Below are 13,585 nucleotides of genomic sequence, written 5' to 3' on the forward strand. Positions count from 1 at the left end.
GTCCAGACATGTCAGCGTGCCAGCATGGACCAAACCACGGCCGTAAAGAGACACTGGATAACACACAACCTCACACATGAGAGACGTGTGCGAATGTGTGTTAGAAACAGGTGTGTAAGTTGGCATAGGTAAGGCGCAGCGTGCACGTCTGCCCCTCCTCTCGCTGGCATTGTGCTGCGGGTCTGTTTTGATTTCAAAAGACAGACTCTGATGAGTCAGGCGCTGTAAAAATTGGACGTGCTGACACGCTCTTGCAGAGTGACATCACTTGCTCTCAGCACAATACACACCTGTGGATTTCTAAACAAACATATAGTGTATAAAATCACATTGTGATCTATACCAGTGGGCGTGATATAGGGAAGATGTTGTCACTTTCTCTCAAAAAGTACACGATTTTGAGTCCAATTATAAGAATCGTTGTTTGAAATCATGAATTAAGTTTTATGCATTTATACAAATTTGAGTAACAAAAACTGGGACAACTAGCCCCAGTCTGTGTCCCGCAACATGTTTCTGAAAATTCTGGATTTTGGAAGCACAACATCTCTTTACTGTCAGTTAAACGGTTTCCGTTTATGAATCTCTCTCTTTCAAACTGTTTTTTTTTACCACCTGCTTTACTCCTCCAGTGACAAATGCAAATTTGAGTATTTAATCGCCGTCTTCCAAATTGTAGCGTTCCCCATAAACCTCGAGCAGTGCCCGTGCAGATCGTGGCTTGCCTGCGATGCATGATGAAAACTGTAGCTGTCTTTGGCGGTGTTTGCAATTACCCCAGTTTACAAACCAGCACATTACTACGTGTGAAAAATCTGTAAGCAATTTGTGGCAGTGGAGAGAGGAATGGCACATGTATCCCAGAGGGCCTCGAGGGACGCGGTCTCCAGAGCGCTGAGGAAAGCTCGGCACTGAGAGAAGAAGCATGCAAAAAATTACCCCAAAGTCATTTGTCAACACATGTTCTGAAACTGACGTGAAAATTGTCGAGATGTACAGTGCAGTGCGTTGCATTTCAAGGAAAACTTACTGTACTTTCCTAAAATGAAGTTCCAGGACAGATTACATCTGCATAATTTTCCATTGAACTTGTAGCGTCATTTTGTTTTATCCAGCAGATCTACTCAACCTCTGGCAATTTAGCAGTGATAACATCTCTTACGCCTTGAGTATAAACGGTCATGTCATACATGCCCACGTTTTTGTTTCCCTCGCTAACAGGAGGAACAGAATTGCACTTAATGCAATTTAAATGGCGATGGCTCCGATAAAAATCATTATTATTGTAATTATTATTTCCTGAGTAGGTGTTGCAGGATGTAGTTTAGCAAAAACAAACAAACAAAAGCAACAGGGTGAGCTGACGGCTAGAGATTTTGTACTATTGTTTTTAAAAAACGCAGAGTTCGATTCTCAAGGAATTTAATATAGTCATTTTTAGTGATGTACCGATATATTGCCTTTGCCGATATATCGGCCTATATTTGGAAGATTTAGTTAATAAAATGCTCATGTATTTTACAATTGGGCGGTTTTTTTGGCCACCATACAGCGCCGAAGCATTTTATTTGTTAAAATGCCACTAAGATTTAAAGCTGGCATTTGCCACTTTTACATAAAAATGGGTTGTGTGAGGTGGATGAGATGCAAAAATATATGGTAAATATCAATAATATATTTAAATTGGTAGATTTCATTAATTTCACGCCATGTTTAACTGCCCAAAATTTATATATTGTCATGTGTGGACCTCATAATGTGTTCAAGTGTGTTACTAATTGGGCACACAATAATCGTTCATTTAGTTCCACCGATTTTCTGTATGTCTCTCAGTTACTAATTTAATTGCATTTGTGTTATATCAGCCTCTTATCGGCCACAGTGCTTTCTTAATATCGGTATTGTCCATTAAAATACCAATATTGGTCCACCACTGGTCATTTTACTTGGATTCACTTGGCGGGGGTCTTCGTTAAATTCAACCTCTTATTTTTGTTAAATCCAGATTTTTGTGAGAACACCTGGACACGCTAGAAAGGTAAAACTCAATTTCTTTCAGTCTACAATAGGGAGTGACCTGCAGATTCAAAATATTTTCATTGTTTTTTCTATTATTAACAAAGCAAAACATAATTAGAAAAAAAATGGATGTTATTTTGTGTCCTTCCGGTCTCTTAGTTGCATTGTTACTAAGCATTATCAGAAATCGAGGCAACTGAACTTGTGTCCGATATACAGTACAGCTGAGATATCTTTACGGCGCGAGGCTGTGGGAACATAAAAATGCTTTCAAAACTTGAATGTCTTGCTTAATAATTGCTTTACATTCACATAAATGCAGAATGAATGTCTGCCGATCCCATTCATCATTTTTGCACATTTTTCATACACCAAAGCCAAACCAATTTTTCCCAACAAGGCTTGTCTGAGACTCTGAGAATAGCAACACGCACAGCGGGAAATCACAGACAATATCCGCAAGCACCAGGCACTTCGTGCGACCGCAGCGTTACAGAGCTGACCGCCGCTTTGATGACATCATCCAACTGCGCCTGCTCTGCACCGGGTCGAAGCTGCCTCGATTAAAATCCTCCGATTGGTTGGCAGAATTTACTGCATGCAAATAGATTATTGGCTGTGCCAAAATTCTCAGGAACGATGGCCAGAGTCACGTATATGCTTGAATACATTAACAAACTGATGGTGTTTGTGTCGTGGGCTCATGCATCTGAGATTGAAATCCTTACAGGGCAAAAACTTAAAGCACATAGTTATACTTATAACTTATAGTGTGACACAGTTAAGAAGCATTTGAAAAGTAAAAGAGGAACAGATGCCCCTGCGGACGCACGCCTGTAAACGCAGACTCGCACGGGCACTACAGTTGCCGAGTGTTGAGCGCTTCGCAATCAAAGAAATAAAGGGGCAATCTAGCACACAAACAAGAGATTCCCCATCGCCGCTGCCAACAAAGCGGGCCCTCCTCTCACAGAACAAGGGATGCACTATTGACTAACCCCCCTCCCTCACCTCCCCCCACTATTTTTCTCTCTTCAGTCGCCCCTCTGCCAGTCTGCGAGGCGTGATGCCAACCCTTTCCACTGCCGGGCACTCTGCCCTGCCCTTTATGCAAATGCTTCACTGCCATCCCCAAACCACAACCCCTACTGTCTGCTCTTTGCCATATCCGTGGCTCTCTCTCTCGCCGTCTTTTTAAGCAGTCGTATGTTGTCTCTGTTTAACACCTTCTGTATCCACACCTCGATGCCACACAGCCGTCTCCGACCCTGATGCTCGTACTGTCTCTTTAAATCTCAGACTCATTCATGATCAAGATTTGTTTAATTGAAAGAGAAGCTGGAAATAATCACAGAAAACGGATCTCTGAAATGCTTCAGTAGTTTATTATTCCTAATTTACTGAATATACATAAACCCTTAAAACTAAAGGTGGTTCCAAAGGTTCGTCAATGCCGTAAAGAACCCTTAACATATAAAGTACCTTTCTGTTTTCACAAAACTTTGTGGCGAAAAAAGGTTCTTCAGATTGTGAAGAGAAAGTGAAAATGTTTTTTATATGGTATCGCTGTGAAGAACCTTTTAAGAACCTTTACTTTTAATAAGCAGTGTAGTGCACTATAAAGGGAATATATCGTCGCCGTCCTTCCGAAACCTTGGATGTCAAAATTCACAGTTTTTCAGGAAATTAAAAAAAACGCTGTACTTTTTAAGTGATTAGATACTGTGCTGTCAAAGTTAACAAGCAGTTTGTAATATGTTTTATTGGTAAGATACTTGCCAAGCGCATCGGAAAACATATGAATAAAAATCACAAAATATGGAGAAAGACATGAGGTTTTAGAAGGACAGCGATATGTGAAGACGATATACTGTATATATAATTGCTAGTTGCTAACTAGATTGTAAGGAATAGCATTCACGCTCTGACACTAAAACTCTTTCTTATCTGAATGGCTGAACTCGTAGCGCGGTGAGAAGTTAAACACCCTCTTCCTATCTGTAAATATGACTGCCCACATCCCTTTCCCCATTTCCTGCAAAAACTTCCTCCTGCTGAATGAATAAAGATCCAGTAAGTTTAGTTCACCTCTCCAGGAAACCAGCGAGCTGACGACAGGCAGCAGTGGGAGGTCAAACAAAACAAAGAAACAGCCAAACGTGACAACCTGCAATGCTAATTAAATCTCAGAAAAGTTGGCCGAATTAAAATAAGCAAACCTTGCTTCAATCCGACCACATTTTGAATGTTGAATTGATTGATGTGATTATACTCACCCCCGTGTCCCAAACACTGATATTTTTCTGGAAAACACAAACCGAGATATATATTTTTAATTTTCATGCTTTTTCCACACATTAACAAGTCACAATGGCCACTTCTGTCAAGGGAAGGACTCAACAGTGTACGACAGATTTATGACAAAAAGGATTTAAAGAGGTAAGTTCTTTCAAAAATGAAAATTCAATCATCATTTATTCTCCCTCGACTCATTCCAAACCTGCGTGCATTTCTTTTTTCTGAAGCACACAAAAGGAGATATTTTGAAGAATGTCGGTAACCATTTTTTCAAAATATCTTCTTTTGTGTTCCACAGAAGAAAGAGAAACAGACAGGTTTTGAAAGACATTTTTTAGGTGTATTATACTGTAATGGACATCGGTAATGGACAGATCGATTTGGATAAAAAAACAGTGTGAACAAACCGAATAAAGAAAGAGATTTTGACAAATAAACAAATTATATCAATTTTTCTTGTCTTTTTTAGACTGTCCTTTTGAAAAGTTGTGTTTAACATATACTATCATTACATAAAAAACAGCTGCGTAAATATTATAAGAGAAAGTAAACAATGACGAATGTTTTATTTTGTCCTAATGGTTAACACCGTCAAGTGCCCTTGCTAATGCCGCCTGAATTTAAATCAACAACCTCAATCCCAAATAGATCGATTCAAAGATCTTTGCATAGTTGTTTTTTATGTCTAAAATTTGTTGCAAGTTTTGCATTTAAAGTGCAGGTTAGCTGGCAACAACGAAAAAGCAAAATTAAATAAAGCCATGGATCAAGACTTAACTATGGGATTTCTCTCTCTCTGCCATAATTGGGTTAGGGAACACAACCGCACCATTGTTTTTCCAGTGGATGGATTGTACCAGCGGCATGCCTTTCTCACAACAAATGTATTTTAAGAGGGAAGACTTCTCTTTTGTTCACTCACTCTTGTCATGTCTTCTTAACTAAGATCTTTTTTGAGAATGGGCGATCCTGCAGCCCACGTTTGGGAACTTTTCCATAACTTGAGTACTTTCACGTGATGTATTTATTTCAATGCTAAATGTCATAAGCTCCACTCGATGTGCGTAAACCAGTCGTGTTACGACCCAACCAAAACCAAAAGGAGCATCGGTTGATGGTTTGAGACCTGAAAATAAGTTGCAAGTCTGTTTTGATAGGATCATAGACAGCACTGTGAAACAAAGTGTTTAAACGTAAATAATAAAATGCAACTATCAATATAATCATTTCTAGTTAAAGAGAAAAATACGAAAGGATATGCATCTTTAAAAGGGAGGAGCAACTGCCTGCCATATCTTTTAAAGATGTCAACAAACTCTTTGGTATTTTGGCACAGGTTCATCACTTGGTTGGTAAGGGTGTCGAATTAGGTAGATGCCAAAATGACATGCCCTCATTCTTTAAAACCTAGAACGAAAGTACACTAGAGAAGAAATGCAACCCAGGCGACATTTTAAAAGGTTTGACTTGCAGCAACGATTAACATAGTTTGTGCCAAACACAATGTGTGTTTTCGGGTGCACGATCCCTTAAAAACTAGATATTAATACGCATTAAATTAGTATAAAATGCGTCTGTATATCATGAACAGATGTAGATTAGAGACGAATCTGCATGAATTATTAAAACTACACACAAAACTTGCAACATTTCAGGCCCCGGTTGATAAACTCAACATCTGGACCTTAATCTGAAGTCTTAAAGTAAAACCAGTTGACGATCACTGCTTCAAGTCGTGTAGCTTTTCAGCAAACACTACAGGCTGTGTTTCTTAAAAAAAATCTCAACTGTAAAACTATAACATCCCCAAAAGTTTGACCCGATTAGGTTTCGTTCCTGGTTGCTGTTGCACATACGAAATGTCGACACGCTTCTGTAGATACGACATTCTTTATACGTGACTCTGGATTAAAAAGCGGCCGAAGCTGCACTTGATCTCTCGCTTGTGGTTTTCAACTGGCGCTGTGAAAGGCGGCCCGTTTCTGTGCCGTTTACGTTTTCTTCTTTCACATATGGCTCCTATTCCACATGTATTTATCAGAGCTACGTCAGGCGTTCTGCAGCAGGGTGGAGAGCACGGCAGACGGAGAGAGAGAGCGAGGGAGAGAGACACAATTTGAGAAAGGGCTAAAGTGATACAAATCTGAAGAAATCGCAACAACCATCATAATGCTTTGCTGTTGTTAAAATCCCAGTGAAATTAAACATGACAATACTTATTTTTACATGAAATATTGCAGAGTTTATTGTAAAAAGAATATCAATGTGTCTCAATCTCTTTATAAAAATCATGTGTCCTCATGATCTTCAGGAAATATCTGAAAATGCACTTCCAGCCTGTAGTGGCTATCCATCTTAAATGACGCATGTTAAACGGCCTGGGCGGAGCATCTGTTAACTCCTCCCATTAAAATGTCAGTGTGCTTCCAATTCCATTTTAAAGTGGCTGTTTTTGTACATCCAATCAAATCGCAGAGAAAAACGCAAACACTATTTTTCTCAGTCGAAATTCCATTTCACTCGGAAATGCGTGAAAATACGTAAATAAAAAAGATCGCAACTTCCGGTTCTCGGGGACTTTAAAGATGTTCATTTGTACATATATTTACAGAGTCGCTAGGGTGTTGCTATGGAGCTCTACATGTTTTGCAGTCAAAAGGTTATTTGGTCCATTAAAAGGTTGTACGAAATCTCTTGCCAAAACGCAATTCGAGGTGTAATTCACGTCCGTGGTACAAACGGCGCAGGACGGGTTACTAGCCAAACGTAAACGCTCAGGGTTCGGGGCAAAAGAAATTCACCCAGCTCAGATAACAGTCTTTTCAGTCTGGGTTAAACAAGGATACGCCAACATTGGAAATCTCAACATGCCTGTTGTTTTGCAGCTCCAGATTCATTTTATATGTTATCTTGGGGTTAATTCAACCGCGCGCTTGGCCGCAGAAGTCGAGCGAAACGCTCCAAATGACTTCCTGGCTCGAATCGGACTCCCGGAGACGTGGCCAATGTCGTTCTTACTTTAGTATGGAAATAAAAAAATGACATATGAAAGCAAACACGAGTTAACGTAAGGAAGGCGATATGGAACTTTTCTTGCACCGCTCATCTTTTCTTTGTTTGTGTAAGTCACGGCACATGGTAAATGTCATCCTGCATTAGGCCGCCCTGAAATGTGTGTTTCGGGTTGCTTACATTTGTCTCAATACTTCCCAAAGCACGAAGAGAGCACGGGTAGACCCTAGTTAGGATACTATTGTTTCTCTAGAGACGTTTCCAATCAAATTTGGTGGGGAAATGGTATTAAACACTAGACAAGATGGGATGAGAAAGACATTGCTTGAACCGAAGCAGAAATCGAAACAGCTGGACATCTGGTTATCTTTGAGGAGAACGGTCGGACGGGGAACAAAGCGTTTTTACTTGACCGGTTTGAAGCGCAGGGCCGTGATTAGTCTAACACACACTCCACAGGGAGCCACAAATGTGACATCATGAGCTCACCCTGAGTTTGCTTCATATCCAATTCCAGATCAAATGTAGAAGTGAATCTGTCCCCGAGCAGATCATAAACAAATGTGCACAAGGCTATAAAACCATTTTGTGCGAAGGCTTGAAACACAGGCAAGAACGTGGATGCCAAAATGCTGAGCTACCCACCCATAAGACAAATCACAAAATTTGATCTCATTTAAATCTCAGTTATATCTCACAGATATCAAGAGGACGGAGGGCAAAACATCTCCCGTGTCTTAGTTGCGTCTTCTGGAAAAAAATACCAAAATCTCAAACCTTCTGAAGCGATCGCAACAATGTAACAATTTGAGCTCGGATCCGGCAAGATAGTCTGCAGATAGTCAAGAATACAGCAGCAGAAAAAAGACCATTTTAAAGGCCATTTTTTGTTTTCTGAATTCGTAATTTATGTGTTTAGGTAAAATGATCATTTTTTATTTTATGCAGTGAACTGCTGACTTTTCTGCCAAAATTCAAACAAAAACATTGTGTCTATTTGCAGAAAATGAAACTGGAGAAAATAAACGAAAAGATGCTCCGCCTCAAAAAAACAAGTGAATATTCAAATTAAAGCAATACAACAGTTATATTTGTATTGAGGAAAAGTAAAAAAAATGTGATCAATTGTTTTTTTATGAAAAAAAACTCTCATGCTGTCAGTCTTTCACGACTTTTGAAATTCAACAAACACTTGACTGCAATAGCCACAATCTAGAAAAATTTGGGAAAAAATCAAGTTAGTATATAATGTGTATGTGACCACTAAAATCTTAAATCTTATAACAAGATTGCCTCATATGTATACTGTAAAATATTTTTTGCTGCCTAAAGTTTTTAAGTACTATCAATTTGAGTTTCCAAGTCATTTCAACTTACTGTTTTCACAGTAACTCATCAAAATAAAGTGCAGCTTTTTCAACTTACTTGTACAAGTTACATCAAGTCAACAACTTGTCAAAGTGTGAAACCGTTGAAATGACAAAGTTGATTGTACTTGAAAAACTTAAGGTAGCATAAATGCTTTACTAAAACAAAAAGTTGGAACAGAGCTGAGAACTGCATCAAATCTCCTGAGTTATGAAAGAGCAACGTCTGAGCAGTAACATTTTGTCTCTTGGCGACCGTTACGTTCACAGTGTGATTGTTTTTTCTACAGATATTCATCAGGGAAACATGAATTGAAACATTTTTGAGCTCTCTTACGCCTCTGTCTTGAGCTTCACCTAATGCAAAACAACAATCATGCTTTTCTGGTGTAATATTCTGGTTTCGAAAACAAAGCACTCGGAAAACAAACTACAGCTTGCCATCTAGGTTTGAAAGCACATGGATTTTTCATGGTCACATCTTTCTGTAAAGCTTCAGGCCGATGATTAAGTGTCTGGTAAAGCCGCGCAATGTCACAGTGGCACAGGGCGGCAACTTTCACCGTAGTTATTCTACACCACACAGGGCCTGTAAGAAAAAGCTTGTGGCCTGCAACCACAGCAAGCAGACGCTCGCAAGAATCCTGTCCGCACACACACACACACACACCCTCCCTCACCAGAGCTCTGTTTGCTCACAGCTGCCGGGCCTCCTCGGGGTTCATGCGAGGTAAAGATATGCTATATTATGCAACCGTGTATAGATTTTCCACCGCTGGAAGTTGGCCAACTTCCTGCTCGCTCAGAGACGGTCGACGTTTTGTTCCCGCCAGCAATGATTCCTTACAGGACCGCTTGGCTAAACGGCACAGAACGTCACGGCATGCGGCCGAGAGTGCGGTTGTTTACGATTCGCTGTCCGTTAACAACGCTGCTTTGTGTTTTCGGGACGTTCTGAAAGAGTGCGCGCGCAGATCGTCCGTTTCGCTGTGGGTTCTGACAGACTCGGGGAAAGAAAAAACACAGCTTTCCCTCCTGCACCTCCAGGAAAACTCCCTCCGACTGCACAGTTAACTCATGAAACGTCAGGGTGTCCTGCCGTGAACGCAGTCTTGCATTAGTTAATGATTTTGAAGAAGAGATCATTTCATTGAGTTTTATTGCTCAAATGTTGCTCTTCAATAACTTTGCCGGCATGATGAAATCTTTATTTAGTATCAGCTTTGTCTCGTGTGTTCACCTGACAATGAAAGCAGACACAAACGAGAGATGAATAAGAGACTTTGCTAAAGAACATGTGAATGGTTGCCCCCCAAAAATGACTGGAAACATTTCTTGAGAAATGAATTGAATGAGCTGACAAGCTCTAGACATCTGCGCACAGTTTGAAACATTGATGAGGTCTCTTTTGAAAATCTTGATGAGACAGAAAACATTAATAATCATTTTCAATACGTGACCGTGGACATCAAAACCAGTCTTAAGTAGCACGGGATACATAATCGCCAAAAATACATTGTAGGGGTAAAAATGACAGATTTTTCATTTTTTCAAAAATCATGAGGATATTAAGTAAAGATCATGTTCCATGAAGATATTTTATAAATTTCTCACCATAAATGTATAAAAACTGTATTTTTGTGAGTGGATGGCCTACTACAGTGCCTCAGAAAAACAACTTCAAAGGCGATATTCTCAATATGTAGCTATTTTGCACCCTCAGATTCCAGCTTTGTAACCATTTTTTGTTCCGCCAGATAATATCATATTCTTACAAACCATATATTAATAGAAAGCTCATTTCATCAGCTTTCAGATGATGTAAAAATCTAAATTTAAAAAATTGATAGTCTCAGTTTGATCTCCATTTAATCTCAATGTAAACCACCCTCTCGGAGAAACTCTCCTTTCCATTTACAAGTAACTGGAACAATCTGATAAATGAAAGTTTGCTCCGGCCAATCTTCTCCGGGGCTGCTGCACGTCTGCGACAGTGGGCGTGGCCAGAGTAAAGGTGCTAATGCGATGCATGTTGACAGTCAAACTCTGTGGAGGCCATATGTGCTAAGACGAGTCAGGCGAGGATCTGGCACATGTGGCGGCGTCAGAGTGCTGCGTTCGTATTCTCACGTGCGCCCCGTCGGTGCTGGCCGTGATATCTGCGGTCGCCACCAGATTGACACGGATGAGTAAAGAATGCACACCTGCGTCTCAAGCGTTTAAGTGTGTGCAGGTGCGAGGACATGTACACGTGTGTTTGTGTCTGTCTAAATGCATTATGCATGAGGGCAGAGACTTTAAAATGAGTGTTTGTAGTTGACAAAGGGATTGTAAGGGAAAGCAGGAAACAAAGAGAATAGGAGGGACGTAGAATGCCTCAGTTGTTAAGATTTTGTTAAACCGCGGTAGCTATTAACATGGCAAGATTGTGTTATATTACATGTGAGAGAGATAAAGAACATGGAATCGTGATTGAAATTTTTTAGTGGCGTTCGGCGTTGAACGACCAATCAGAATTTGGAGTCAAAGAACTATCCATATATTATAATACAGCTACAGGGAAAATCACCTTAGTTTTTTCCTAAATCTGCATGTATTGTGTCAATTCCAGTCCAGTGTTTGTTGAATTTCGACAAAAACAGAGCTCATGACTGATAAATAAGTTTGTCTTGTTAAAAAAAATTTTTATATGGAATTTGGGAGGAATATTGTGATAAGTTTACAGAATGAAACAAAAAGAATCATATTTTTAAACACATACCTGTAAAAAGTAAACTCAGAAAAATATTATTAGTTATTAGTTTATTTATACAAATTATTTAAACAAAATAAGATAAAAAATGGTTTATCTTATATTAATATAAATTTAAAAATGTATAAATTTAGTTAATAACAGGAGTAAAAGTTTGGTGCAGGCCTATCTGTTTGGCCAAGAAATGGCAGGACACCCGTTTAAAAACAACATATTATTTGGTCAGTTTAATTACAAGCTGCATGGAAAGTACCAATTCACCTTTAAGAATCTTAATAAAAGAACTGCAGCGGATCTTTTAAATTGGGATCAGTGTGTTTGAGATTTGCATCATGCTTGAGTTACAGCTCAACAGGGTCATACGGTTTGACCTCAGGGTGAGTCTCATAATACATCGGCCTTAAACGTATCGGGCGTTCGAGGTTCGACAAATACAAACTTAAACAAAGTGATCTCCACAGACAGAGCTGGAACCAGTGGAGCGCAAAGCCAGAGCGGGAAAATTTGCCTAGCAACACCGCGCGCCCAGTCCATGCCAACGCTGGCGTAGCCATCCGCCACAACCGTCCCCACCCATAAATCTGACGAACTCCTCGCGGAGGACTCCTAAAAAACCCCATCGTCCTAAAGAGAATGAGAAAACCCGACGTTTTATGGGCGCGTTCGGTGAGGACCGTTGTAATTTCGTCCGTCCGCGATGCGCAATGTTCGATTTTGTGAGCCTGTTAGTCCATCTGCCAATTCGTTACTATGGGAACTGTTTTGCGGTTTTTAAGCTTCAGTATTTTCACAAAGATGGTTCTGATCGTCTCCAATCGTACACGTTAGCTGACCGCTAAACGCGCGTGAACGTGAGCTAAATTATGTAATTTGCGTTCGAGTGTGTCTTCCGTTACCATAGCAACAGCACAACATATCAGCAACCACAGAGCCACAGCGGAGCTACGGGCAGTGCCAGGACGCTGCCAGGGCCTAATCCATGCCAAGAGTGACATGAACGAGAGGAAAGGGAGGTGGAGGCAGGCGTACACGTACACACACACACACACACACACTGGATATCCTCCTATTCTTTTGGCTGGAGACTCCCATGGCAATGGCAGTAGGAATCCATTCTCCATGCATACTGGGACAGCTGTGCAGATAGTGGACGACAGCCGATTGGTTAGGGCCGTTCTGCATAAAGCTTAAGATAAAAACTACAAGGTAGTTTATTCGAGACGGTATTCCTCCGTGCCAACACGCTTTTGATTCACAGCGGCGTTGGCTCTCCAACCACCTAATATACTGGACGGCAGAATAAAACAGCCCTTCATGGCATTTATTACGTCCATTATGGACTGCGAGTTTGCTCCCGTGTCTGTCTCTCTATAAACGTTGACGTGTTCGTGTAAAAGGTTTTGTTGTATCAAAGAAACCCAAGTAAATGAGTTCTGAAAGCACACGTCTACGAAGAAAACCAAGTGACAGCAATGTTTCAAGAAATCTTGTAATAAAAATGTACAAATGTTCAGTATATATGACTCTGCTATAAATGACGTACTATGGAAAAAAAAAACATTCATTTTCAAAAAAATCATTGCCAGTCCAACACAACTAAATGTCAGATGTCAAAACCCTGAAAACATTCAAAAATGATCCCAAATTTATAGTTTACGTTGTTAAATAAAAGCGACTAAAACAATCACATAGAAGCGCCGTAAAAGTTATCTACATGACTTGTGCACTATATCCCAAGTCCATTCCTTAAAAAAACATTATCGTACATCTTTAGGAGTCAAGAAATTATAACACACAAGTCCTATAAACCACTGTTTATGGTGCGTTTTTGGAGTTCGACCTCTCCGTTCACCTTCACTGTATGGAAAAGAGACAACATGTTCCATAGCGCCATTAAAAAATGTCAAAACTTCAAAGAGGTTTAAAACAACCTACTGTAAATAGTGGCAAAATTGAACATTTAATGTCGTGTTTAAGAACCGTCTTAAAAAAAAATCAAAGAATCAGAAGGGACCTGAGAGAAAAAATGTAAATGCTAAATGATTTGATCCCTTTAAAAAAGTCTGTTTATGGATCCAAATCATCGCAGATCTTACAGGGGGTGAATCGGACCCTTTGGCGGTTAGCTAGGGGATAC

The 13,585-nt window shown here is 40.0% G+C and overlaps 1 protein-coding gene across 8 annotated transcripts in view; it reads right to left on the bottom strand.

Moving 5' to 3' along the window:
• nfixb (nuclear factor I/Xb) overlaps positions 1-13,585 on the bottom strand; it is a 133,785-nt gene that overhangs the window by 74,841 nt on the left and 45,359 nt on the right. For 3 of the 8 annotated variants that reach the window (XM_056752181.1, XM_056752182.1, XM_056752189.1), the window contains one exon: positions 4,296-4,322. The exons of 4 other annotated variants lie outside the window; for them this stretch is intronic. In XM_056752181.1, coding sequence (XP_056608159.1) covers positions 4,296-4,322 — 27 coding nt within the window. Of the gene's footprint in view, positions 1-4,295; positions 4,323-9,376; positions 9,588-13,585 lie in introns of those variants that run through there. One more of the 8 variants, XM_056752197.1, reaches the window with a different exon arrangement.

Source organism: Triplophysa dalaica, chromosome 7, assembly GCF_015846415.1.
Source record: "Triplophysa dalaica isolate WHDGS20190420 chromosome 7, ASM1584641v1, whole genome shotgun sequence".
Lineage (NCBI taxonomy): Eukaryota > Metazoa > Chordata > Actinopteri > Cypriniformes > Nemacheilidae > Triplophysa > Triplophysa dalaica.